This window comes from Pelodiscus sinensis, chromosome 6 (genome assembly GCF_049634645.1).
Source record: "Pelodiscus sinensis isolate JC-2024 chromosome 6, ASM4963464v1, whole genome shotgun sequence".
Taxonomy (NCBI): domain Eukaryota; kingdom Metazoa; phylum Chordata; order Testudines; family Trionychidae; genus Pelodiscus; species Pelodiscus sinensis.
Window position 1 is genome coordinate 30,107,815 of NC_134716.1, and position 27,078 is coordinate 30,134,892.

Consider the following 27,078-nt stretch of genomic DNA (forward strand, 5'->3'; position numbering starts at 1 on the left):
GGCCTCCAGATGGCATCCCACAGTGCCTATGTGTGTAGAGCCCTGCAAATTCACAAATAGCTGTTTTATATCTGCTGGTATCCACATCCACGGATATGAATGCAAATAACCGTGGCTTATTTTTCAGGTATTGATGCAGTATTTAGAACCCTGCAAATTAGCGAATAACCACTTTATACCTGCGAATCATTTATGCAGAAACAGATGAGGATACAAAATTTTGTATCTGCGCAGGACTCTACCAGTGTGACTGCTCTGGCACTTTCAACTCTGCTGTTCTCCAGGTGCACAAGAAAAGCCCCGGGAAAATTTGAATTTCATTTCCTCTTTGGGCAGCATGGCGCGCAAACCTCAAAGCAGGCAGCACACTTCAGCAGCACACCTGATCGCGAATGCCAAAGCTCGCAAATGAGCTCCAGCATGGAGCTTATAGAAGATCCTGGTCCTGATTGTTGTGTGGGGAAAGGAATCAATTCAGGCAGAACTATGAAGCAGTAGAAGAAACGCTGAAATCTATGCCAAGATTGCACAGGGCATGGTGGAAAAAGGACACGCCAGGGACACCCAGCAGTGCCACATGAAAATAAAGGAGTTCAGGCAGGCGTGTCAGAAGACAAAGGAGGCAAACGAATGGTCTGAGTCAGTGCCGCTGATATGCCGCTTCTATGAGCAGCTTCTCATAAGATTCTAGGTAGAACCTGACTAGTGTTCTAACCCTGTCCGTGGATACATCCCAAGAGAGTCTTCATGCAGCCTCGGACAACAGCAGGAAGAACATTGAGGATGAGGAGGAGAATGGTCAGCATGTGAGCAGAGCATCCAATCCCACTGACAGCCAGGATCCTTTTATCACTTTGGAGACAATCCCTTCCTCCCAGGACACGTTACTGCCACGCCTTGATATCAGGAAGGGCACTTCTGTGAGTTCACATTTTTTATCATGCTGTAAGTGGGTTAAGGCAATCAGGTGTGATCTGTGTGGCAGCTCCCGGGAACAGTTTGTTAATGTGTCTGGAGATGGAGCGGAAATCCTCCCTGCACATCTCCATAAAGCTCTCACAGATTACCTCTTTTTATCCTTCTCACAAGGTCTCTGGGGAGGCCAGCCTTATTCCGGCCTCCACGGTAGGACACCTTCCCGCGCCAAGCCAGCAGTAAGTGGTCTGGCATCATGGCAGCACAGAGCATTGCAGCATAAGGCCCAGGTTCCTGGCCATTGAGTCAGCATGTGCTCTTTATCGCTCTGTGGGATTTTGGAGAAAACGTATTGCGCATGGCAACCTGGGGGAAGCGCTGTAACTGATACCACTGAGGCAGCACACCTCCATTTGCTCATCCCTAACAAAGCGTGGTTGGCTGACTGCACGCCCTTGTCCTGCCGCCATGCCTGGCTCTCTTGCCCCTATCAGGCTCCTGTGAGAAGAGAAAGTTGCACTCTCCCAGCAAGTGGGGGATGCCCCATACATGGTCACGGCGAGAGCCGCTGCCTAGCCCCATGCCACTTTGGCCTCCCTTTACAAACACAGACACTTGCCTAGTTCCAAGAGCTGCTATTTGCAGCCACTGTGTCGCACGTGCTTTCAAAATGGAAGCAAAAGAGGGAGCCCCAATCAGTTCCTTACCACGTCTGCCACCAAAATGAGTCCAGCGGCTCTCTTAAGGTCTCTGTACTGTATCCGCTGCATAGTGGGTGCTTAAAAGCATAACTCTGGCCTTATACATAACACATGCCTATTGTCTTGCACAGATGTTCTTTTATGCTAAGAGATTAACTTCTGCGTTCTACAATGGATCTCCTGTAAATGGATCTGCTCTTCACTTCTTTCATTAGAGTGGGTGCAACAGTGAGCCAGTTGTCCACTGCCCAGGCTCCTCCAGCTAGCACAAATCCGAAGGTGAAAACGTAAATCAGGATGACATGCTCAGTGAGCAAAGGCAATCTGCCTGTACAGCCAGGGCACAATTAAATGCGTGGAGGAGAACATGCTGCAGGAGATATGGACGAAGCGTGACGAGAGGAAAGCATGCATGGAACGCAAACACAGGTCACAGGAGGACATCTTGAGGCTCATGGGACAGCAAACAGAGCTGCTGACACACTTGGTAGAGTCAGAGGAGAGGCAGTTGGAGCACAGAGCCCCCCTGCAGCCCATGCCTCCTTGCTTAGGCGCGCTAGAATCCCAGAACAGAAGGCCGTCATTCCCACCACTGCGTTTGCTCCCTCCCCTCACTCCTTTTCTGTCTCTTCTCCTTTGTGTTCCCTAAATAAAAGTGCATGATTTCTCAACAGCAGTATCTTCATTGCTTCTTGTGTTGCACAGGTGAGAGGGAGGTTACAGGGTTTACAGGTCCCCACCCTGAATGCAGAGGGCACCTCATTAAGAACAATATACATGACTGTCCTTTCGCTGTCTGGCCATTCACAAAGCTGTTTTTCAAAGCCTCTCTGATTTGCCATGCCCCTCGATGTGCTCTCCTTATTGTCCCATGCGGTTCCACCACTGTGGGACCTGTACTTGTCTCTCGGCACCAGAATCAGCGTTCCACTCTGTCAAAAGGATCGAGTGCTGACCGCATCTGTCCATTGGGCCACTCAAGTGTTTCATGCATGTTCATGGACTCCTCACGTTCTTCCTCCCTCTAGCAGCTCCTGGCTTTACCCAAAGACATTAAAAAAGGTCTACTTCAGTTTTAAAAAAATACCCTGTTGATATCAAATATAATATCAAAATGGCATTTCTTTTTGTACAATTCCTGAATTATAGGTTAAATAATATTTTCAACTGTATAAAAATAACATACCGTATAGCAGTAAACACTGCCCCAAGTGTGAGAGAGTTAACAACATTTTTATGAATGAAAGATAATATGACAGCAGCCGTTTTTTGTCCCACGTCCTAGGCATTGGCCTTATTCGTGTATATAAATATTTTTTTAAAAAATTGAGAGAAAATAATGCTACCATCTGCAAACTTGAAGTAAAGACTTTGTCCTTTTAGAATTCAAGACTTTTTTTATTATAAAAATATGTTTTAGTATCTGTGGTTCTCTTAAGTCCTATTTCTTTTCCAGAGGGGGGAAAAATTCATGCCCCACTTGTGCCCATGCAGAGAACTGTTGTTCTATGCCTTCCTGCTTCCCGCATTTAGACAGCAGTAAATCACAGATTGTACCCTTCATTTCCTGCTGAACATATGGGTAACATCTGAATAGGCTCAAACAGACCATAAAAATGAAAGTTAATGTATCTAGTACCTACAGGCTCTTCTTTCAAAAACAAAGATAATTTATTTGGAACAGATGAACCAACCAGTCTGCAGCCCATCTGTGGCAGGTTTGGTGTGTGAGTCTACTCTGTAGTGCAGATGCTGTGCTTAATTTAGCACAGAATTACATGATGATGATAGGATAAATTGCTCTTTTAGGGTGGCTGTAGGAATGCAGATTCTTCCTGTACAATCCTCCTAGTCCTGGCATTTTGCTATTTGAGGAGTGATTCCAGAAATTAGACTGACTTGTAAACAGTAATTGAGTTTGCACAGTCTAACCAACTCAATCTCAAAACTTTAAAAAAAAATCAGATAATGATAACAGTCTCTGCTATGTGCAAGTGAGTACACTAAAAGTGTGGAGGGGTGAAAATCGGCTATAGTTTTCCACTCTAAGTATTTGACATTATTGAGCTCCAGGCACTATATATATATAAAATCAAATATTAGATTTCCAAAAGAATGCATTTGATACATGAATTAATTTTATTTGTTGATGTGATACGGACTTAAGCTGACATCACATATTTGATAGTGACTTCTTAAAATTATGCCTGTAGTTGAATGCAACAGTACATGGGCTTGTCAAAAATACAAAAACTCACATTATATTCCTTGCTTCAATGTTAGTTCCATTATGGTGCCCATACCTCGTTGTGAAGTTTTTGTATAGAGACCACTTTGCTCTTGCAAAGGCTCTCTTCTGGCAAGACTGTACAGTGATTAATTTGTTCATGTATTTTTGCACTTCTCTGTCTTAAGTAACTAGAAGATTTACCAGGCATTGCTCAGGTCCGTAAGTCAATTTTTTCTTATTCTTTTAATTGATGCTCTGGAGTGGGGCTAGGGATGAGAGTTCATTCCAGAGGAGAGAGAACTACTTCAGCCCTCTCTCATTACAGCAGCTTGGGGCCACATCAAATGTGCCTCTCTCTACCCATTAGAGCTCCAGTGGGCACAGCCAGGGGAGGGGTACATGTACCCCAGCTGTGGCAAGTCCAAGTTGCTCTGCCCTCTGTGCTCCCCAGCCAGACTAAGGAAGGGAGGAAACTCTGTACTTTCTCCTCTCTCCCTGAGAAAGGAGAACAGCGAGCAATTTTCCCGTATGAATGAAGTGGGGGGGGGGGGGGGGGGGAGCTGCCGCCCCCTCCCATACCTTCTCTAAAGGGTGCCTGGGGGAGGTGGGAGTCTCGGGGATGAGGTAGTCCCAGCCGGGAGGGAGGCACCCCCAGCCAGCCCTTTTCACCTGCCCGGTGAAACACAACTTTTAAGCACTTCCTTAACTTTAATGTGGCTTCTCATTGAGATGGCTCACATGCATTAACAGGTGTGTTGTGAGCAAGACACGAGAAGTCATTCTTCTTCTCTACTCTGTGCTGATTAGGCCTCAGTTGGAGTATTGTATCCAGTTCTGGGTGCCACATTTCAAGAAGGATGTGAAGAAATTGGAGAAGGTCCAGAGAAGAGCAACAAGAATGATTAAAGGTCTAGAGAATATAACCTATGAAGGAAGACTGAAAGAACTGGGCTTGTTTAGTTTAGAAAAGAGAAGATTGAGAGGGGACATGATAGTGGTTTTCAGGTATCTAAAGGGGTGTCACGAGGAGGGAGAAAACGTGTTCTTCCTGGCCTCTGAAGATAGAACAAGAAGCAATGGGCTTAAACTGCAGCAAGGGAGGTTTAGGTTGGACATTAAAAAAAAGTTCCTAACTGTCAGGGTAGTTAAACACTGCAATAAATTGCCTAGGGTGGTTGTGGAATCTCCATCTCTAGAGATATTTAAGAGTAGGTGTTATGAGTTCCCCTTTTGGGGTTGGAGTATTCCCCACTCCCCTCTGTTACCAAACACCCATTTAAGCCTCTGTGCACGGTAGCGGTTTCATGGTTTGTTTTATTTCTATATTCTGTGGGTCACCCTGGGTGATTGCTTACCCGTACAAGACGGGTTTCGCTTCCAGGGTACTAGGGAAGGGGGTTTGGGCCTTCCCTCTCTCCGAACTCTGGCCCAGGGCCCTAAGCTAGCTCCCTACTCAGTGGAGCGGGCTGGGGCCCCTAAACTCCCCCACTCACGGGGTCCACGACCCTGCCCTGAGCCACTTCTTCCCCAGTTCCGTGTCCATGTCCACCCGGTGGGGCCGGGTTAAAGCTCACCCTGGTTGTCCACTCCCCTGGGTCCGCTCGTCGCTTGCTCTGGCATCCGCCCTCTCCGGTCGCCGTCTCTCCTCTCCTGCATTTCCTCCTCCCCTCGGGCTTCCCTATCCCCTTTTAAATTCCTTGCCATCGCGTCCAGGGCTCCGCCTCCCCCGGCATCCCTGATCCTCCCCTCCTGGCTCGTTTGGGTGACGTCCCAAGTGATGTCATCCACCTGCATCCCTGGCGGCTGACGGGCCGCGTCTCCCGCTCTGCTGCCCGTGCTTCCTCCAGCCATTCCCCGGCCAGGCTTTCCCGCAGGTCCCTGGCCCTGCTCCACACCTCCCCAGACTCCCCGATTCAGCGTTCGGGGGGGGGGGGGGTTCCAGTGTGGGGCGGAGGCGCCTCGTCATAGTAGGTTAGATAAATGTCTATCAGGAATGGTCTAGACAGTACTGGGTCCTGGGTCCTACCGGGGACTGGACTCAATGACCTCTCGAGGTCCCTTCCAGTCCTAGTATTCTATGATTCTATGCTTGAAGTTAAGCAGCTGCTTAAATGTTTGGCTGATTCAGAATCTTAATATGCATCATGGGAAGTTCTACTCCAATATGACTGTGAAATCACTTGATAGTTTCTTTTTAAGGTTCTTGACATTTTCCCCCTGGGAACCTCAAAAGAGGAGGGAGGTGACTTGCTTCACCTAGTCCTGCTTTATTACAGTCAGATCAGAAAGGGGTTAAATTCACAGAATTTACAGAAAAAAAATCTTAAATATTACTAATATATTCACACTTTTTTCTTATATATCAGAAAATGTATATATGCACAACTGCTCCCCTAATTTTGCTGTTAAAGAGGCCCTGGAGTAATCTGGCTGCTTTGCGCCTTTCTGCAGGTTCACAGTGCCCTAATGTTTAAACGCACTGGATGATCTCTCCTGCATGAGTGGAATAAGCGTTTATTAAGTATCAAAATATAGTTGTCCATTAAAATAGTTACACTGTGAACTGTCTTATTTCCAGTGAAGTACATGCTTCCTCATTTTCCAGGCTATATTTGAAGTGCAGGATTGAAGATGAATGAAGTAATATTGAGGCCTGCTGTTCTGCCCCCTCTGGAAAGCTCAGTAAATAATTTTTATGCCATCTGCTATTTTTCATGTCTGTTTTTCTTGCTCTTGGCACTTTGAGTCAGCCATTCTCCTTGAATGATAGCTTCCATTCTCCCGACCTTCATGACTCTCTGCTCTGGGATCCAATGACGGAGCGTGACAACCAAAAACGTACACGTTATTTTGAATATTTGCAACACAATAAGATCTAAAGGGTATCGCGAAGGCTCATCTGATTCTGCTGTTGCCATGTGATCTCACTGTGAGATCATGCTACTTGTTTTTTAGAACCTCTCATTCCTCCAATCTCTCTTGCTTAGTTTATCTCTGCGAATGTATCCATTGCTGGTATTTAAGGTCAGCAATTGGCATAATGATTAGAAAGAGGGCAATTAGAAGAGCAGAAGAGAGAGATCAATCACATCTTCCCAGCTTTTGTGTATCATGTGACACCTCACCATTGCTGCAAGAGTTAATGCATGGGATTGTCTTTCTCCCAGTGTGGTAATATTTATTTTTTGAAGTTTAATGTAGTTCATCAAACATGACAACTGTGTAATCTAATGCTTTTTCCTTTGATTATGTAGCTGAGTACGTAGAACATATTTTTGCTTTTTGTTTCCTTTATGTCTTTTTATAGTTCTGATCTGGATAATTTTAAGTTTCCAGATTTTCTGTTTTACAGTCAATATTATTAATACTCCACTAAACTGTCTGAGTAAATGACATGAAGACAGTTACTTGGAAACTGATTTTTTTTTTCCAGCTTAGCCGCAGTTCTCTTCATCACTGCTAGATCCTGTATGTAAATTACTACGTAATGGAGCTGTTTTTGTCTCAGAAATGAGGGTTAACTGCCTTAAACAAATCATAACATGACATTTTACCTTCTTTTTTAATGTTGTCTGGTAGTTCTGTTCTCATTCTTAGCAAATATATCCATTGGAATTTCCAAAGAGTGATTCAATCAAAAATGGAAAATGTTCTCAATTTTTTTTCATTAAAATTTTAAAATTTGTGCCGTAGGGAAATGTCTAAGTACCTGGAGTGTTTCCTCCTCCCCCCCACTTAATTTTCAATTCTTAATCATATTCCAGTGAGAGTACACAGTTTGTTTGCATTACTTTCTTGTTTATATATCTAATATATAAAGGATAATGTTTGTAAGCTTGTGTGCTAATAACTTGGACACTATAAGAGCTACCACAACCAAACTTTGCATGGGGTAACCGTTCATCCAGGAGAAGGTTTTAAGGTACTTCTGGACCCAATCGGGCCCGAGCTCAAGCTGTAAAAATAAAAAAGTAACCCGCCACGCTGCAGGGGCTGCCCCGCCCACCCTAGGTTCCATGCCCCCACCGCCTGTGGCCCCCAGCACCATCCAGGACTCGCCCCCTCCTGCCCGCGAGGTTACATAAACGACCCTCCTCTCTCCACCCCCCATGCCAGCATGCAGTGCCCCGACCCCCCCGTGCACAACGGCTTGGGCACCTTCTCTGCCCCCCGCAGCACCTGCAACCCTAGGTGCGAACTGGGGCACCCCTCCTGCGTGTAACCTCCTCTCCACCCGGGGTCACACACCCCCTCCTGTGGGGATGACGTGGACCTATATTTTAATCCCTATAGAAATCAGTGCAACTTTTCTACCATTCAAAAAAAGATAATGGACTACTGTTTTTCTACATTTTGTTCCTCCGGTTTCCTGAGCAATGCCGGGTTACTCCAGCTAGTGTGTGTGTGTGTGTGTGTGTGTGTATAATTAATTTTCAGTCAGTTAAGCAGGATAGGTATTGGATAATATTGGCATCATTTTGAAACTGATGTTGATTAACCACTTTACAAACTGCTGTATCTGCCACATCATTTAAGTGCCAGCATGTCATGATCAAGGTTGTGTCTAGGTTTTCCTGGTCAATGAGAAGTAAGGTGCTGAGGAACCTATCTCTAACTATATGTAACTGGTCCAGTAATAATATGCCTGATGAATTGGGGATGTGTACGGATATGCTGGATGGATGAAATAATGTTACCCTCTGCTACACAGTCAGCCTAAGGTAGATCTGGTTTGATTTTTTTTAAAACTTCACATGGGAATATGTGGTTTTGATTTTTGTCCTCTTAATGTCTCCCTGCCTCATGAATATTTTGGTTTGCGTTCATTTGATCCACATTGAGATATTTCACTTTGATGGCCTAAGACAATCTGTTCAGCATTAAACTGCATCTCCTGATGGTGCCAGATTGCCTTGTGGCAGTTGTAGGACAGTTGCCTGATGTTCCTCCCCTTGTCTATGGGCCAAGCTCCCTTATTGGACCATATCTTGAATGACGTGCCATGAGGCATGATCAGAGGCAATATCACATTGCATCACAGGAGATATAATCCATCTAGGCAGTCCGGTTCATAGGAGAGAATGTGGGCACCTGAACTGCAACTCCCATGATGCAATGGGTCACCCCAGGTAGATGCAGTTTAATTTAAACTAACCTGAAACAAAACACTTAGTGTCAGTTCAGCAAATTAAAATAAAACACTTTGCTCAGGAAAAAAACACAAATGGTCTGTTTCAGTTGAAAATGCCAAAACAAAATGTTTCACGATTTCTAAATAAAACATTTTCAGAACTCTTAATTCTGTGAAAATTCTGATATTTCAACTTTTCAGGATCCTAATATCCCATGGGACTGAAATTCAAGTTTTGCTTAGCTCCAGTCTGACGTCACCATAGTGAATATGTTTCACAAATACATGATCTGGTGGTGATATTTGCTGGCTCTTTATTTGTTTTCTGTGATTGACCTCTAGTACGCAGCATAGAAAACAAAATTAGGAATGTAAATTCTCATTTAATCAGTTAACCAGTTAAACATTATGTTTAACCAGTTAGCCACTTAAGCAAAGGTGAATGGGGTGGTGGGCCAGGTTGAAGTGGCTACTTCTACTTCCCCTACCATGGGCTGGGGCTGCTCCGGCTGGGCTGGAGCCAGATAACCATGGTCATCCCTAAACAAAATATGCTTAAACTTTGTTTTGTTTACATTTTTGGCTGGAATTTGATCAAAAGTTTTTAAGGCACAGAGCTTTATCCTCTCCATGCATAGAGGGTAGTTCCAAGGTTTGTATTGCTTTTAAAAGGGTGAGTGTTACTCTATGAGTACATTTGTGTAATTTATCTGTAATTTAAAATCATGGCTGAACATATTCTTTTTTGAAACTATTAAAATTGTGGTTGGATGATTGTCAGCACACCATGTTTTGTACGTTAAAACTGTGGAATAAATGTGGTAAGATACCATGCTGTTCACCTATTACCTTTTGAAAATGAGTAAAACGCAATCTCTGCAAATCTAGAATACACTCCAGCATACTAAAATCTGCTCACTGACTAATGCATCTCTGATATGCACAATGAAGCATATCAGTCTTCATTCATTCACCCTAGATCAGTGTTTCTTAAACTATGTTCCGCGGCATAGTCGGAGGTGTGCTGCGGAGAACAACAGAGTTCAAAATGGCCACCCTTAAAGGGGTAGGCGATCTTTTTTTCTTTTCTTTTTTTCTCAATAACTTTTCCCCAGCCTCTTTTTTTTTCTCTCAACAAAAAATCCTTGGTGTTCCTCATAAAAAATTATTGTTTGGTGTTCCTCGGTCTTAAAAAGTTTAAAAAACACTGCCCTAGATGAAGTGAAGAGGAACATGTTCCTGATCTCTCATGATAGACTAGCATCATCAACCTTGTTAGAGGATATGTCTAGATGCAGACACATAGCACTGTGTACATTTTCTTTAAGTATGATACAGAGCTAAAAAGTTAGCCCATAACACATTTTCCATGTTGAAGCAATAATTGTTGACTATGCTGTGTGTGTTTAAATATGATCTGCAACTGTGCCTCTGTTATGAAAATTAACTGTTACCAAACATGTATGTTAGTTCTTGGTAATTAATGTAAATTCATGGGCTGTGTCTACACTGGCCTCCCTTTCGGAAAAGGGATGCTAATGTAGCACTTTGGAATAGGCAAATCCGCGGGGGATTTAAATATCCCCGCGGTATTTGCATTAACATGGCTGCCGCTTTTTTCCGGCTTGGAGATAAGCCAGAGAAAAGCGCCAGTCTAGACGTGATTCTCCGGAAAATAAAGCCTTTTCCGGAGGATCTCTTATTCCTACTTGAAAGGAATTACTTATTACTTGAAAGGAATAAGAGATCCTCCGGAAAAGGCTTTATTTTCCAGAGAATCACGTCTAGACTGGCGCTTTTCTCCGGCTTATCTCCAAGCCGGAAAAAAGCGGCAGCCATGTTAATGCAAATACCGCGGGGGATATTTAAATCCCCCGCGGATTTGCCTATTCCAAAGTGCTACATTAGCATCCCTTTTCCGAAAGGGAGGCCAGTGTAGACACAGCCAAGGAGTTTAAAACCAGAAGGGACCATCAGATCATCTGGTCTGATCCCCTGCATATCACAGGTCATCAAATTTCATCCAGTTACCATTGTATTGACCCCAGTAACTTGAGTTTTGGCTAAAAGCATATTTTCCAGGAAGGCATCTAGTCTTAATGTGCTGATCTGAAAAGATGGAAAATCTGCCACAATTCTTTAGTTCTGAGATTGCAGTGTAAATCAAAGAGGTTCTGGACAGTTACAGTAATTATATAATCTTTGTGCAGAGTTGGTACGGAAATTTAATAGCCACATCTCATTGCACTGTTCTCTCCAGCTTGCAGGATTATTTCGGAATTCTCCACTCTATCTCATACTTTACAATGCCTATAATAATTAAAACAGACCTGATTTACATTTATGTATAATTATTTTATATGTTGATAAAATGGGTGATAATTTCCTCTAGCTTAAATTGTTTTTGTAGTAATATGGTAGCTTGAAATTCAAAGTGCTTTTTTAATATCGTGCTGAGAAGACAATTGATGATGATTGGCTCCTTTTATCATTATGGTTTTACTTTAGATATGAACTGCTTTGCTGCCATCAGTCCTGTTGCATATTTTAAAAAAAGTTGATATGAAATCCCCTCTGTGTTTGCAAATTGGCTCTTGAGGATGAAGTCTGTGAGCATCAAGTTTCTTGTATTGATGTGGGAAATGATTCACCCACTAGCCTGCGTGGGAACAAACCATTTGCAACATTTTTGCAGTAAGTTTGGAATCAATACAAGAGCTTAAAAGGACAGGAGAGAAATCACTTGGAAACAAGCACTGCAAATAACTGAATTAATTTGCAAATTGTAATGTAATGTTCAGCCATCATGTTCACAAATTATTTATTGTTGATTGAAATGTTAATAAATGAAGTGTTAAAAAGAACATCTGAATTTCATTTGTCTAGTCTGCCATGTTTATGATTATGTAAAGACTCACATTCTGCAGAATTTTGTTATTTTAAAAGAAAAATCCTGTGCTGCCAAACTTGTGGCAATCTACAAGGATTAGTGAGAGCCTTTTCCTTCAGGTGTGTGCTATCCCTGTTGCAGTTGTTATTACTGCAGTTACTGTGTCTGCTAGGTCACTGCTAATTTCAGATATATAATCTTAAGTAAAAGTGAAGGTTGGTTTGTTCATTTTGCTTCTGTATCAGATGCTTGGAAGAGAGTCTATCCTTGATGAGTATATATAGTTCACTTCACTGCCAATGGTACTGTTCTTATCAAATACAGAATTAAACCTCCATTTACCTGGTTGGAGTTGGGTGATCCTGCTGTTGTGCATTAAGAGCATGCTTCATTGACTGAGTAGAAGAGCAGATGAATCTAGCAGGATTTCATTTATTTTGTATAACCCAGTCATAGTCCTGGAGAGTCTTGTGTTCCTCTATTTCAGACATGGGAACAAATTCACGGCTGTGCACACTTATAAATTATGGGCCAAATTTTGTGTTAATATAACTACAATCCTCTAATTGCAGGCTCCAGCTGATGTTCCATGTAAATATATATCTGAATAATCCTCCACTGCTGTTAAGTCCCATCGCCTGAAGTCAGAAGACTAAAGGCTAATTGTAGTATGCATTTATTTAATGATTTATCACTAGTGGCTTTATTTTTGTATTTGTCTTTTTTCAATTACATGATTCTCATTTTGCCATATTCTGTTTAGTTTTTCTCTCCCACGCCCTTCCAGTTTTATTATTGGAGGCCACCACTGTGATAATGCCGAGAGACTCCATCTGCTCAGAGCAGATGGGAGAGGTGCACTAATATTATGTTTCATATTTAAGTGTGTTTGTTCTACAGTGAGGCGAGGCTCTCGGATAGAAATCAGTGTAGCTGTATTGGTAATACAATGGCATGTTGCATTTGGTTGGCATTGTACAAGTTGTTCAGCGTGAGGTGTGACAGAGTATGTGGGCTTTTGCTCCCCCTGTGTCCGCCTGAAAGAAGTCTGAGCCTCTCGCATCACAGGCTGTCCCCCCCCCCTTTACAAAAACCCATTCATTGGCTTGGGTACTGAGTGTTCAAATCCTGTCTTGAATTGACCTTTACTCAGTGATGGCACAGTTCAGTTTTCATGCTCACAACAGATCTTTGAACTGATTCATTGCAGTCACCAAGCACTAAAGTAGTGTATAAACACAGTGTAGCTTTCACACATCTCTGAAAGGTTATCAAATTGGTTGTATAGATTTTCTTGAATTAGTGGGGGGAGGGAGGGAGAGGGTTGATAAATTTAACTGCATCAAATGGCTGAGAGGTGGAGCAGGTTAAAAAAAATTCCATCAAAACCTTTTTCACAAAAAATGACTTCTCATTTTAAAAAAAGACTTTTGTAGGGAAAAAAAAACATTTTTGCCTAAATAGTCCAGGTTTCAGTTGGGAAACAAATCCTGATAATTTAAAAAAAAAAAAAAAAAAAAAAGGGTTTTCTCCAGAATTCAGAACATTTCAGAGAGAACTTTGAAAATGAAAAAAGTTTCATTTAGTTTGAAATTTTTTTGCTGGAAAAAAATAATTTCTCAACCTTCTGTCTTGCAAAGGCATTTGACAAAGAGGTATGGAGGTATTGGAGAAAAGACACAGAGGAACAACATCTGGGCAAGGGGGAGATGTGCTGAATTAAATGTATGCAATACAGTGCCTAATGAGATGGAAGGTCAAATGTCAGAACTGAAGAGCTCTTTCTTTAAATGTTCACGACAATCTGAGGAAAGTCTTCCCCTTAATGTCATTTAAAATCTTATTCAAAGACTGAGGACCAATTTCACAGGTAAGGAGCATGTTAGTTCCGTTCACCCTGAGTTACAGACTGTAGAATCCCTTAGAGTTATTTACATCCCCTGGGTAATGGTGCTTAAGGGTATATCTGCACTGCAGTCAGCTGGTGTGATTACAGCTCCTGTAGACATACCATTGGTGAACTGCCCGAGGTTTTGGGGCTTCACTGCAGTACTGGAGCTAGCTAGATTAAAGCTACCTCAGGGTGAGACCCACGCTTGCTGCAGTTTCACTGGTGCCCAAGCTGTTTAGAAGAAAGTCAGTTTCGGCACATCTGCACAAGCTGTAATCACACCCCATGAGTGCAGTATAGATGTTCTAAGGTGGTACATGCTAACAAGATGGATATAACATAGCCACAGTCATAACAAGTGGTGCAAACACCCCCGCAATAAACTCCTCCATTGTCTCCCCCCTACCAACAAGCATTGCTTCAGTCTTATCAGGGTTGAGCTGCTGCTAGTTTTCTTTTATGCTTCTGGGAAAGAAGTGAACCAGCAGAATTGGGCTTTGTGGAAGAGAAGGCGTAAAGTGCAACAGAAGCACAGTGATGACGCTGCATTTCCTAATGCCATTCCAGAATACGAAGACTGACAAGACAGGCCTGCTCTCCTCTCAGCCATCCCAGTGTGGACAATACGAAGATCTTAAAGTGGGCAATTCTTCCACCATCACAAGGTCCTACAAGCAAGTCATCAACCCCAATTTATACCCATTGATCAGTGTAATTAAGTTAGGATTTTCGCAGGTAGCTCACCTCTGTCAGGGAGTAGGGCTCCAGTTCATGTCGAGCATTCTTGCCCATCCCATAATGTGCCTTGCACGCTGGACAGTGACAAGGGCCTCTGTCAGTTAGAGGTCCTGTAAACACCTGAGGCCCTGCAGGCGGAGTCAGAAACCTTGAGTTCTATTCCCTGTTCTACCTGCTTTGTGTTTCTGTGGAGCTACTGCTATTGTTGTGAAGGGGTGAGATGTGGCTGTGGTCACCACAGGTCATTTGCCATTTTGGAAGGAAGGGTTCTGTATTGAAGAACAGACTATGGCTGCGGAAGCACACAGCAGGCCCTTGTTGCTGCATTAGGTAGGTAATGTTTTTATTTAAACAGTGTAGTTAAATACATACTCCCTGTGCCTTAATAAGAACTGCACACTGTCTACCTTGGAGTTCATCTCTGAGCACCTCCGCTTCCCTATTCCTAAAGTGGAGGAAATTATATTTGCTTTCCTTGTAAAGTGCTTTGAGATCTTTGGATGAAAAGCACTACACAGTTCGGACTTCCCTGGTCCGGCACCCTCTACATCTCACTGGTTACGAACAAAGGAGTCTGCTGCACCAGGAGAGGTCAATTCCAGCCCCTCTGTTGCCGAACTCTGAGCTTTCCTTTTTGTAGTGGGTATATGGTGGGGGAGGGCCTTGTTTGACCAAAATAAAATTACAAAACCTTAACACATGACTTTCATATTTTGTTTTGAAACCCATTTTTAATCAAAAATATGTCACATGAAAAATGTTGACCAGCTTTACAAATAAATGGACTGTATTTTAGAGAGAGAGAGCCTACGTTCTTTGTTATTACACTCAATAGCCAAATACACTATGTTGGAAATTTTGTTCCATATGTGAGTCAGGAAGTTTTCATTAATTGTTTATTAACAAAATGATCTAATGTCTGGGTGTTTTTTTTTTCAATCATGGAAAGCTTTTGAAACTGAAATAGTTTTAATTAATTGTCAGCTTTGCTGAAGAAGATGTGTTTCTCTTCTGTCAATTAACATTACTACTAGCTTTTAGAAGAGGAGCTAGATGGATATAAATAATGGCATGTTAAAGTTCAGAGATCTAATGAGTAATATTGTAGGTGCCAATGGCATGGTTAGTTCTAAAGAAACAGATGTGCTCCTGCCCTTCCAGTCGCTAGACAGATGCCTTTTAAAATATACAGTTAATTTTCTAATTGAAATGTTACCTGCATCAAATAAAAGCAATCCAATAAATCCATGCAGCTACATGAAGCAGAAATCTTAGGTCTCGATTCAGCCAAACACTAACGTGCTTGCTTAAAGTTGAAAGGGAGCATCCAAGGCTGCCTTTACCAGTTGGTACCTGCTTCCAGCTGTGTGGGACTGTTACCGAGTCTGACTCCATTTCTACCCTTCGTCAGTCACTTCATCCTCTGGCTGCTGATTTCTTATTAAGGGCCTGACCTGGCTGCTGGGTTCATGTTGGTCTCAGCAAGCTTGCCAACCCAGGCTGATGGATGTGGGTTAGCAGGGCTTGTGCTAGCACTCTAAAAATAGCTATACAGATGGCACTTCAAAGGTGAAGCACAGGCTCTGAAGTCTGGGAGGGGGAGGGGGAAGAGGGAAGCTTACTGCCATAGGTTACATAGACCTACCCCAGTTGAGTAGGCAGGCAGTTTTTCCCATCAACCCTTTAGCTGCTCAGCCAATAAGACCGGGAGCTTCTATGCCTCACTTTAAAGTTATTATGCCTCACTTTAAACTTACTAATTGGATACTACATTTGGAAGGAGAGTATATAGCTGTGTGTATAGTTAAGGCCACCCTAAGCCCCTACCTTTGCTGATGAAAACAGTCAAAAGAGCACGGTCCATTGGAGTATCACTAATAAGGCCTTGTCTGCACACTGAGTTGTGCTAATTTACTGAAGGTCTGTTTTAAAAATCAGTTCAGTTAAACTGGCACTAACTCCTGCGTGCACCCTGGTTTAAATTGATTTAACTTGTGAAGGAATTGGCAAGATAAATCAACATGAGACCGATTTGAATTAATTTTAAAATGTCTACATAGAAGTTTTGAACCAGTTTAGATTAATTGTTTTATTTAAACCTGTTTTAGTTAAACCAGGGGTTAAAATAACGTAAGTTTCCTATGGGTGCTTTTGTGTTACATCCTCCTGGAGGGGTTCAGGGTAGGGAGTTGGAGGGGTATGATACTACAATACTGTACCTGTAAGAAATTTCAGTGTGGAGTGGAGTGGGGATGGATGTGGGTTTCAGGGCAGGGGGTGGAGTTGTGGGGCATTAGCAGGAGACAGGGCAGGAATTTGAAGAAGTGAAGAGAAGCCTAGAGCTGGTGGAATGGGGAGTATAAGGTCAGGGTTTGGGTGTGGGGGGGGAGGTTCAGGAATCAGTCTATGTGAGTGTGAGGGATGCAGGAGTCAGGTTTGGGGTGTGAATGCAGGAGACTGGGTGTGGGAGGGTTGCAGAAGTTAGGGCAGGGTGCTTGGAGTGCGGGAGTCATGGCTGGGGTGTGGGCGGTGCAGGAGTCAAGGCAGGGGGCTGGGGTGTGGGAGAGTGCAAAAGTCAGGGTTAGTGGTGTGATAAGAGGCTCTGGGCAGAGGATTGGGGTTTAAGGGCAGGGGCCTGGGTGTGTGTAGGGGTCAGTGTGGGGTGGGGAAGGGGTACCATTTCAGGGGGTGGGGGCCTGCAGTCATACACACCTGGTCGCTGTTGCTCTTCTTTGCCTTTCCCGGAGGAGCAAGGAGAAAGTGCAAGGCCTGCTGCATTCCTCCTCTGTCCCTCCTCTGGGCAGCTGGGAGAGTGCGGAATGCTGCAGGTTGTGCACTTTCCCCTTGTTCCTTAATAGTCTGGGACAGGCAAAGAAGAGCAACAGCGACCAGGTCTATGTGGCTGCAGCCCCTCCTCCCAAAATGATGCAGGAGCGGCGGTTCAGAGCGAGGGCAGTACTAGACAGGGAGGGTTCACCCCTAGCCAACTCCTTTAACCTGCCTGGGCGCCTGCTTCTTAGCACGGCAACACTCCAGCTAGCCCCCGGAGGTAGGCTGGGAGCATCCCGCCCCTCTCCCAGCAGTTGAGTGCCCCAGCCAGCTGGCTTCTTCATGGAGCACCGCACCAGGGTATACTAATTTCCTTTCACCTGTGAGTTAAACTGATTCAGTTTTGCTTGTTAGACAAGGCTCAGTTGGTGACTACTTCACAGTGTCTAAAAATACTTGTGGTTTACTGTACCTAGCAATTTCTACCTTATTTGATCAGAAAAAGGAAACCAAATGGGTGTGTCTTTTTGCTGCTCCTTTCTAATGTGTATAAAAATACTAGAAATAAAACTGCTTGGTTTTTTACATATTTCAGACTTTTAAATCTTTCAGCATTTCAAGAATTTGTTTCTGAGGTTTTTTTGAAGGATTTTATTAGCGGACTTATAATGTGAATTGTGAGCTTATCAATGCTTAGAGTATAGAATTGAGTGTGTGGTTGGGATTTCAGTTTTATTTAACAAAAAGTTATAATCACTGTCCCTCTCAAATTGATTTTACTTGCTTATTATTATTATTATTATATCAACCTTCTAATGTTCAGGTTGTCCATAGTATCTTCCAAGAAAACCAGAGTAGAAAATACTTGAATCACTAATCAGGGCCAGATTAAGGGCGGGGGCTAGCCTGGCAGCTGCCTGGTGTGCCAACCTATGGGGGGCGCCTGATGGCAGCTGTAAGGGGCGCCGTGTGCCCAGCTGGCAGCGCCCTTTAGAGCTGCAGTCAGGTGCCACGCACCCAGAGTCGGGGGCCACGCAGCAGGCACCCCTTAGAGCTACCATCAGACACCGCGTGCCTGATTGCAGCTGTAAGGTGTGCAGCGCGCCGAGGGGCGGGGCCACCGATGCGTTGCGCGCCTGCTTCCCAGGGCGCAGGAATGGCTCGAGCCTGCCCTGTCACTAATATAACTCTTCTGCCAGGTAAAACCAGCAGCAGCCCTGGCCAGGTTCAATATCTAGGAGTTCCTCTCTGTTCATCCAACACAAAACTGGCTTAAGCACCCACCCGGTAACTTGGGAAAAATCATACATAGCCCCGTGGCACCCCGATAGTCAATGCTTGCATGCACACAAAGAGTCTGAGGGTGCTACTACACAGCATTCTAAACATGAAATAAGATATACAATTTGTGCTACGCAAATTGTGTCTCATATTTCGATTGAATTTCAAAATAGGCTATTTTCAAATCTGGCACATCTACAGAGTGCCAAATTTCGAAATAATGCGCTATTTTGGGACATCTCTTAACCCTCATGGAACGAGGGTTACCGGGATGCTGAAATAGCACATCCGTTATTTTGAAAAATATTTCAAAACAATGGGCAGCTTGTTAAGACACGGGGTAGCTATTTTGGAGTACCAGAGGTATCCCGAAATAGCTGTGCAGTGTAGACGTACCCAGAGTGTAGAAAAGAAACTTTTAGTAAAAGGGAGGGAAATAACTTGGCATTAATTTGGGAAAACACCACAAACAGATTTTGTAAACAAAAAACATGAGTTACAGTCCCACCCCAAGTGGGTTGGGCAAGGTCCTTTTTCTCTCGGGTTCTTAAGTCCAGCAATGTAAATGTTCCCTTGACATGCCCAACCCTTCTATGCGACCCACTCACAGTTGCTGCCCCTGGTCAGTGCAGACCCAGAGTTCAGAAGTACATCCACAGAGTTCTCCTCCTGTCCTCAGTGGTAGGAAGTAAAGAAGCATCTCACTCTGCTAGCCACGTGCCATCTGCCTGCTTACTGCTGTCTGTTGCCACCTTGCTGGCCATTCGTCTCACCTCTCTACCGCCCTCCCCCTGCTGGCCACTCGTTGCGCCTCTCTGTCACTGTCCTGTTGACCACTTGGCATGCCGCTGTCACTCTTTTGGGCGCTTTTCGTATCTCTCTGCCATTGCCCTGCTGGCTCTCAGTCACATCCGCGTGTGGCTGCCCACCTCTTGACTGTGACTTCTGCCCATCAGTCTCCAATGATTTCAGCCCCTAGTAATTTCAACTTTTAGCAAGCGGGGTAGAAAAACACAACTCCAGCACAGTTAACAATAAAAGAGGCATCTAATGATGCCTATTTAGCACTGTTCTTTGAATGGAGTGGGGGAAGAAGCAAGGGAACAGGTCAAATCAGTCCAGGCAGGGGAGCCTATATGCCTTCTGACCAGAATAACTTTCTCTCACCTCTTACCTCGCATAGAGCTCTGAAAGCTGAGCCCCTGCATTTGTAAGATTCTGCTAACCTTGAGCCCTTTCATTTGCAGCAATCTATCACAGCCCTGCTTTTCTGTATTCCCACAAAATTGCAAACATTGGCAGCTACATTTTAGCTATCCCTGCATTTACTACAAACACAACTGGCATTGGGTCACAAATTAAGCTGATCATAATGAGCAAAATATCATGTCATCTGCTGAATATCTAGCACATCTAAGCAAAGCAGGGGCAAACTTTATAGATATTCCCAGGGCTTCTTTCCCATTCCAGCTAGCAGTAATGGAAGCATTCCTTCACATTCTGCTTACACTAATGTTAAAGAGAGAGAAGGAAAAGTTTTGTAGGGCACAGATGGAAACATATTTTAACGTTGTCCTTGTGTGATTTAGGCCAAAAAAAAAAAAAAGGCCACAAAACTCAGTATTTTTTTCCTTTGCAGATGACCTTTAAATGCTTTTGCAAATCTAATCCTCACAAGTACCTTGTGAATTAGATAGGTACGTGTTGCTGTGTCTTACTCGTGAAGAAGCAAGCAGCTAGGTTGAAGTAATTTGGGTTACACAAGGGTTACAGGAGGCCAGGATTTTGTAATTCCAAATCCTGTACTCAAATTACTAAATATCCCGTGCTTGGATAAATAGAGCTGTACTTGAATTTACTTCATACAAGATGATAGAAGCTATTTTAAAAGACACAGAGCTGCAGACTCAAACTGTATAGGTGGCATTGTGGCACCATCTCTGGCAACCCTGCAGCCAACCTTCCAAGAAGGGAATCAATTTCAGTATCATCTTAGAAGGACACAACATTGCATGGAATCCTAGAATGTTGGTAAAGTCTGTGCGGCCCTAGGATTAACAGTAAATATTCTGTTTTTTCTTGAAACTGAAGCAGGAATATTGAATTGATTTGAAGTGTCAAGTGATTGGCATGTGTTTGGAAAATGTAGCTTTCTAGTTATGGCAATCCAGAAATATGCTAGTTATGTGTTTAATCGCTTTTGGGGTGGATTATTTTTAACGTTACTTTCAAACAAAAACTTGCAAGTAATTTTGATTCAACAAAGAGACTACTCAGAATGGTCAGTCTTAGGCTATCTAACCTGTTTTTCTATCTGTACATGTTTTTTATTTGCCCAAATAAAATTATAAATGTTCCTACAGATATGGAGCTTGAAAGTCTACTTTACATACTGAAGTTAAATAAATATTTAAAATAAGACAATTTGTGTTAAAATCTTTGTTAAATACAGAAGTATTCATTGACCATTTTCATAGTGGCTTGGACAGGGTTTCGGATATGTCTTCAGATCTACTGGGAAGAGCTTTTTGGGAAGTCAGAAAGTCAGGTTTCAATCAAAGAACATTAGGCAATATATGATAGTGAACATTTTCATAAAATCTGTGATGGTTGGAGTTGCAAGTTTCAAAAGAAGTTTGAAGAGATTTGTTTGTTAAATAGGGTAATTAACGGGAATGGGAAAATACTACATCAGTGTGTGGGAATGCAAATGGAACCAGAAGAGGTTTGGGAAATACCTGCTTAATAAAAGAGAGAGAGTGGTTAGCAGTCTTTTACTTCCTTCAGAAACAATCTGTAAATGAAATAGCCGCCCTATTCATACCAAAAAGAACCCAAACTATGCAGCTTTTCCATTACAGATTGTCACTTTTGATTTATCTTCTGTATCCACTTTTATTTACAAATTCTTCAATGATTCATTCAGTTTTTACACAATCAATAGTAAGGATGTAGAATTGTTCCCTTTACCTTTTGATTCACATAAACAAACACGAGTACCTGAGGTCTCGGACAATATCTGAAAATGATAAGCTTGTAATGAATGCTTTTTGCCAAGAGACCTAACTGATTTCTTGTTGGGAACAGTGTCTTGAATGAGGAAGAGAACAAACATACATTTAAAAAAATCAAAATTCCAAGCTGCAGTATTAATTTCTATCTGAAAGATGATCTGCAATTTGGAACTATTTACAGGGTATATTATTTCCTGCAGAAGTAAAAGACTGTCTTTAGAAATGTGAAACTTTTAAAGGTTGAAGGGGCTTAACATTTAAATTTTGAATAGATGGAGACAAAATAGGAGAGAACTTTGTGTGCTATGTTGATTCCGTCAGAAGCCGTCAGTGGTGATTTCAAACAGGTGAAACAGTTAATTTTTCATGGAAATGTTGTAAACTGATGCTTTAATTTATTCAGCTAAGATTTTTTTTTTCATGTTGCTGGAATGGATTCATTGGTTTTTACCCAGAGATTCATATTTTTTTTAATGTAAAAGTAATTCAAATAGTTTCTGCAGTGTAAGCCATGGAGCTACACACAGAAAATGAAAACAGGAGTAAAAGCTTACTGTAAGTTTTCAGGGAGTTAATAGTTGTAATGCAGCCAGTATTATTTTTTTCTTGAATCTTGAGTGCCCTGTGTGATGTTTGGACAATGGAATGACAGTACAGTTCCACTTTTACTGCAAGTTCTAATAATCACCTGCGAGGAGGAGAGGAGGGTGGAGGGGGGGAATGGGAGAGACACACAAGGAGTGTCTTTTTTTTGTCTTCATTTTCTCCTGTTCACATTCTGCCAAGAGGCACTTATATCCCCGCAGTGCTTACGTAAAGGAGACTGAAAGACTATGGGTAGCAGAGGCGAGTACTGAAAGACACCAGAATTTTGTCTAAATACTTAATTCCAGCACTGCTACTCTTTCTTCTTTAAACTGTTAGTTTTGTAATTTGCCTTCTCGAGATCATAAGTGGACAAATACTGTTGCAATAATCTATCCAGACCCAGAGAAGAAAGCATGATGAGCAGATGAACATAGTTGTTTCTCTTCTCTCCATTACGCACATCCTCTGAGATCAAAGATCAGTGATAGTTAAGATTTGTTGGTCTCTGCAGAAGTGTTAACTCAGGATAAACAACATGTTTGTGAAAGGGAAGCTGGTCCTTGGAGGGGAAAGAAGGCAAAGCCATTGAACCAGCTCTCACCTTTCAAATATTTATGAAGGAATGGAAGAGGTGTAAGATACTGGCTGTTTTGAACAAAGAATTTTTCGACAGATACCCATCTAGACTCCTGAGTTTTTTGGGGTTTTTTTTTTCGAAAAAGCTCCGTGTCGAAAAAAAGCTGTGGCCATGTTTATGCTAATGAAGCGCGGGTTATTTAAATCCCTGCTTCATTAGCAATTTCGACATGCCTAATCTACATCTCTCTGTCGACAGAGAGGTGTAGTCTACACACAGCCCCAGTGGGGTGAGAAAACTGCTTGATCCCAAATCCTACCTAGTCTAGTAAGGTTTAAGGTTTAGACTGTGTACTTTTTGTTTCCCTTTGGTAACTGTCTCTGACCTTTTGTGCCTACCACCTATAATCACTTAGAATCTATGTTTCTATAGTTAATAAATCTGTTTTATATTTTAGCTAAAACAGTGTTTTAGTTGAAGTGCTTGGGAATTCTCAGATCTGTTAACAAATGCTAGTGTGTGTTCTCTACAAATAGAGGGAGAGCTGGACTGGGTAATGAGAACATGAGAACGGCCACCCTGGGTCAGACTACAGGTCCATCTAGCCCAGTATCCCATCTGCCGACAGTGGCCACTACCAGATATTCCAGAAGGAGGGAACACAATAGATAATCCACATGTGATCCCTCTCCTGTCATCCATTTCCAGAGAAACAGAGGCTAGGGACACCATTCCTACTCATCCTGGCTAATAGCCACTGATGGACCTAACCTCCATGAATCTATCTAGCTCTTTTTGAACCTTGTTAAACTCCTAGCCTTCACCACATCTTCTGGCAAGGAGTTCCAGAGGCTGATTGTGCATTGAGTGAAGAAACACTTAGTTTTGTGTTTTAAACTTATCCTGGTCAGGCTTCTGACTAGGGCAAGACTGTATGTTCAGGAGGTGCAAGGGTGGAGGCTTGGGAGATTTGCTGGTGTCTTTGATTCATGAGTGACTTAGAGAGCATTCACACAGTTTTCCTGGGTATGGGGTGCCACATGCAATTGAGCTAAGCGATAACAGCATCTGAGAGGTTTGCTGCTTGACACTAGCAAACATTGTGAGAGACAGCCCAGGCTGAAGAGAAGAAGGCACAGCGGTATCCCTGGTATCCCATCACAGAGCCCCATTTCTAGAGGTAGCAGTTCGGGTTCCCTTGTTCCTTGCCTCACAGGAATGACAGCAGGGATCCATCACCACACCCTGGCAGCAACAAGTGCGCCCCCTTCTCCCAACACTCCTGCAGCCAAAGGTGTACTTGGTTGGGTTTGGAGTGAGCCCAGCCTGTTGTGCTTTTCCACTGCTATATTCACAGTTCCCTGTTGGGATGGTGTTGGTGGGATCCACCAGAGCAGTTTGTTTCAAACTTGATGCCCCTTAATGTGCTATATATGTCCTCGGGGTAGACTTATATAAAGCCTTTTCATTAGTGCAGTCCTGGGTTTTCCCACAAATTCAGTGGTTTGTTACGTGATTTGGCTCAGACTTGTCTGAGGAACTATGCATGTGTGTGTCTAATTCATCCATTCTAAGCCCTCTCCCTGAGAAGGCTGTGTGGCTTTAAGGAGACTGGGGACTCTATTCAACTCCACCTGTTCAAATTTAGTGACGCTACGTGGACAAGAGGTGAAAGACCGGAGTAGCAGCAACAGAAAAATAGGTTGGTTTTTTAAGTTGCTAGTGAGTTTTGCATGCTGTTTACCATACTTTTTTTACAAAATATTTAAAAATTCTACTTTCTGAGAGTCTGTCCTTCAAGTTCCTACTTAGACAGAACTCCCATTGACTAAGGTTTGCCTGAGAAAAGGCAATAAAGTAGACCCTTTTATTTGTATTTGATTCATCAGCTCTATCTTTGTGTTTCCCTTAGGAGAGCTCATGTCCAACTTGAAGTTTTTATGGACTGGGTTAGGAAAGCCAGCCCCTGTCTCTTCTGTCTTTCTTTGCCTTATTTGTAGCAGCTATCCCCAGCAGAGAGGGAGCAGTACAACAAGCTCCTGGTTTGGGGAGCTTAAAAATTGCTGAAACGATGGAGGAGGTGATTGTTTTCCTTGGTTACTATATTCTGAGAATTATTGTTTTTGGATAATTAACTGCTGTTACATTTTTATTTTTCAGATCTCTGGGTTTGGAAGGCTGCTACTCCAACTGTTCCTACTTGATTAGAGCACTAAGTGACTAGTTCCTTGTGTATGTACTTTGTACTCCTCAGAAACTAATGATTTTTATTTGAAGACCTGTAAGTTTTGGAGTTCTGTCTGGCAGCCCCTTTTCCCTTTCTCTTGTTCTGTAAGTTGTTAGTATCGCATGGTTTATTTTCAACCTTTCTGACTGCTCGTTTTAATTTTTATTTCAGGAACCAGCTGTGAACAGAGGAGGGAAGATGTTCATGCTTGATTTTATTACTGTTTGTGCTACTTCTATGTAGAAACCTTTCTTCAGAGCTTTTCTTTTTCTAAATAAATTTTACTTTTATTGAATTTCTAGTACGTGTTGTCTTTTGTTCCCTGTGTGAAAAGTTTTGCTTCATTTTTTTCAGTCAGGTGCAAAAGCTGCTCAGCAATCTTGTAGTCTGCTTTTGGGCCTGTTTGAGTTTTCCTATGACCTGTCCAGTGGTTAGCTCCACAGACTGCCCCACTCCAGGGGTGCTAGCTAAAATATTGGTAAGATGCATAGTCCTCAGCAGCCCTTCCATCTGCCCTGCAAACTGTTATTAATTCATCCTAGGATGAATGTTTTCTAACACAAAACCATTCCTCCCCTTTTTGTTCTCATTCTTGGTGCACTCTGAGCATTAACTCCTATGTCCTTTCCAACACAAGGAACTCCAGAGTCAGCCATAACTCATGGCCACTTGAGCAGGCCTGCCTGGATTCTCCACGGGACAATAGTGTCATGTCCACCCACATGCTCCTCAATGATCTTTTCAGATACTGAAATGCATTCCGCAAAGTGTAACAAAGGTGGAGAATTCCATATCATGTGATATAACCTAATAATTTCATACATGCATTCCATTACCAGCACTGCCATCACTCTATGCTGTTTTGCAGTAACGTAACATTTTTCTTAATGTACATAATCAACTCTAGCTAAGAGTTGTATCCGCTAATAAATATTTAACTTTATTAGAGGCATCATTGCCCTTCACCACTCCAAATCTGTCACTGAATTTTTGTTCTGAACTGTACTGTTTTGCTCTCTGTAGTTTAGTTAGCTTTCATATTTTGTTCCTTTTTTTTTTCTTTTCTAGAATACAGCACATTTTCAAATGCACTGAAGAGGTGCCGGAATCACAAGAAGGAACACTCTGTTTTCAATCAGCGAACAGAAGAGGCCTCTGCTGCACAGTATTTTCAGGTAACATAGCCATCGAATGCCAGTTTTGTAGAAACTAAGTTATAGATATTTCCCAGTTTTTCTTACCAGACTAGGTAGAAAGTTAGCTCAGGATTCTGCAGCAAAGGGTGAGTGAGACTCCTGTTACTTTTGAGGACAGGTAGTTTGGTAGAAGATGGGTTTTATCTTTTTCTATTTTTCCATTCCTCCTTTCCTTTTAGTTTTATGGCTGTCTATCTCAACAACAGAATATGATGCAGGATTTTGTGAGGACGGCCACATATCACAGAGCTATACTACAGAACCACATAGATTTTAAAGACAAGGTAAGCTCTGTTGCATCCAAACATAATCATGCCCAGAAAGATAGCACTGATTGAACTCTAGTCTGATCTTTCCTAGAACTTTGTGCATGAGTGTTCTTATATGTAACATGTTTACACAAAAAGGTGTCCAGTGTATGGATGGCTGAAATCATGAAGCATGAGGTTGACTGTCCCTTTCAAAATGCATATCATATCATTACCTCTGGATATTTTTATCCCTTTACATGTTCAATCCCTTTTTGAATCTTGCAGAATTTTGTCCGCTAAAGACATCATCTTGTGGCAGTGAGTTTCAAAGTTTATTTACATATTTTGTGGAAAAGTGTTTCCTTTTATCAGTTTTGAATTTCCCATCTTTTAGTTTAATTGAATGTTCCCATGCTGTAAAATGGGCAGAAGTCTTCACTGAGCAATCTACAGGGTTAATTTAGAAGAGTGTAAGATGTATATGAATAGATAAAATGTTTTCACTCCAAAGTTGCATTACTGTATGTTTCAGTGTTGATCATAATTTGCCCCATTGCGTCCTCATGCCTGGCTCTAGTTAGGTCCAGCTACAGTTCCTCTCCAACTCTGTTTTTGACTAACCTAAATATCTTTGTGTAATCTGCAAAATGTTCTATCTCGCTGCCCATCCTTCTTACAG

At 42.5% G+C, this 27,078-nt stretch overlaps 1 protein-coding gene across 2 annotated transcripts in view; it reads left to right on the forward strand.

The window, feature by feature from the left end:
• LOC102449863 (histone-arginine methyltransferase CARM1-like) overlaps positions 1-27,078 on the forward strand; it is a 142,527-nt gene that overhangs the window by 54,944 nt on the left and 60,505 nt on the right. The window contains exons 3-4 of one of the 2 annotated variants that reach the window (XM_006129900.4): positions 26,021-26,127; positions 26,328-26,432. In XM_006129900.4, the coding sequence (XP_006129962.3) occupies positions 26,021-26,127; positions 26,328-26,432 (212 nt within the window). The remainder of the gene's footprint in view (positions 1-26,020; positions 26,128-26,327; positions 26,433-27,078) is intronic. The other variant, XM_075931655.1, reaches the window with a different exon arrangement.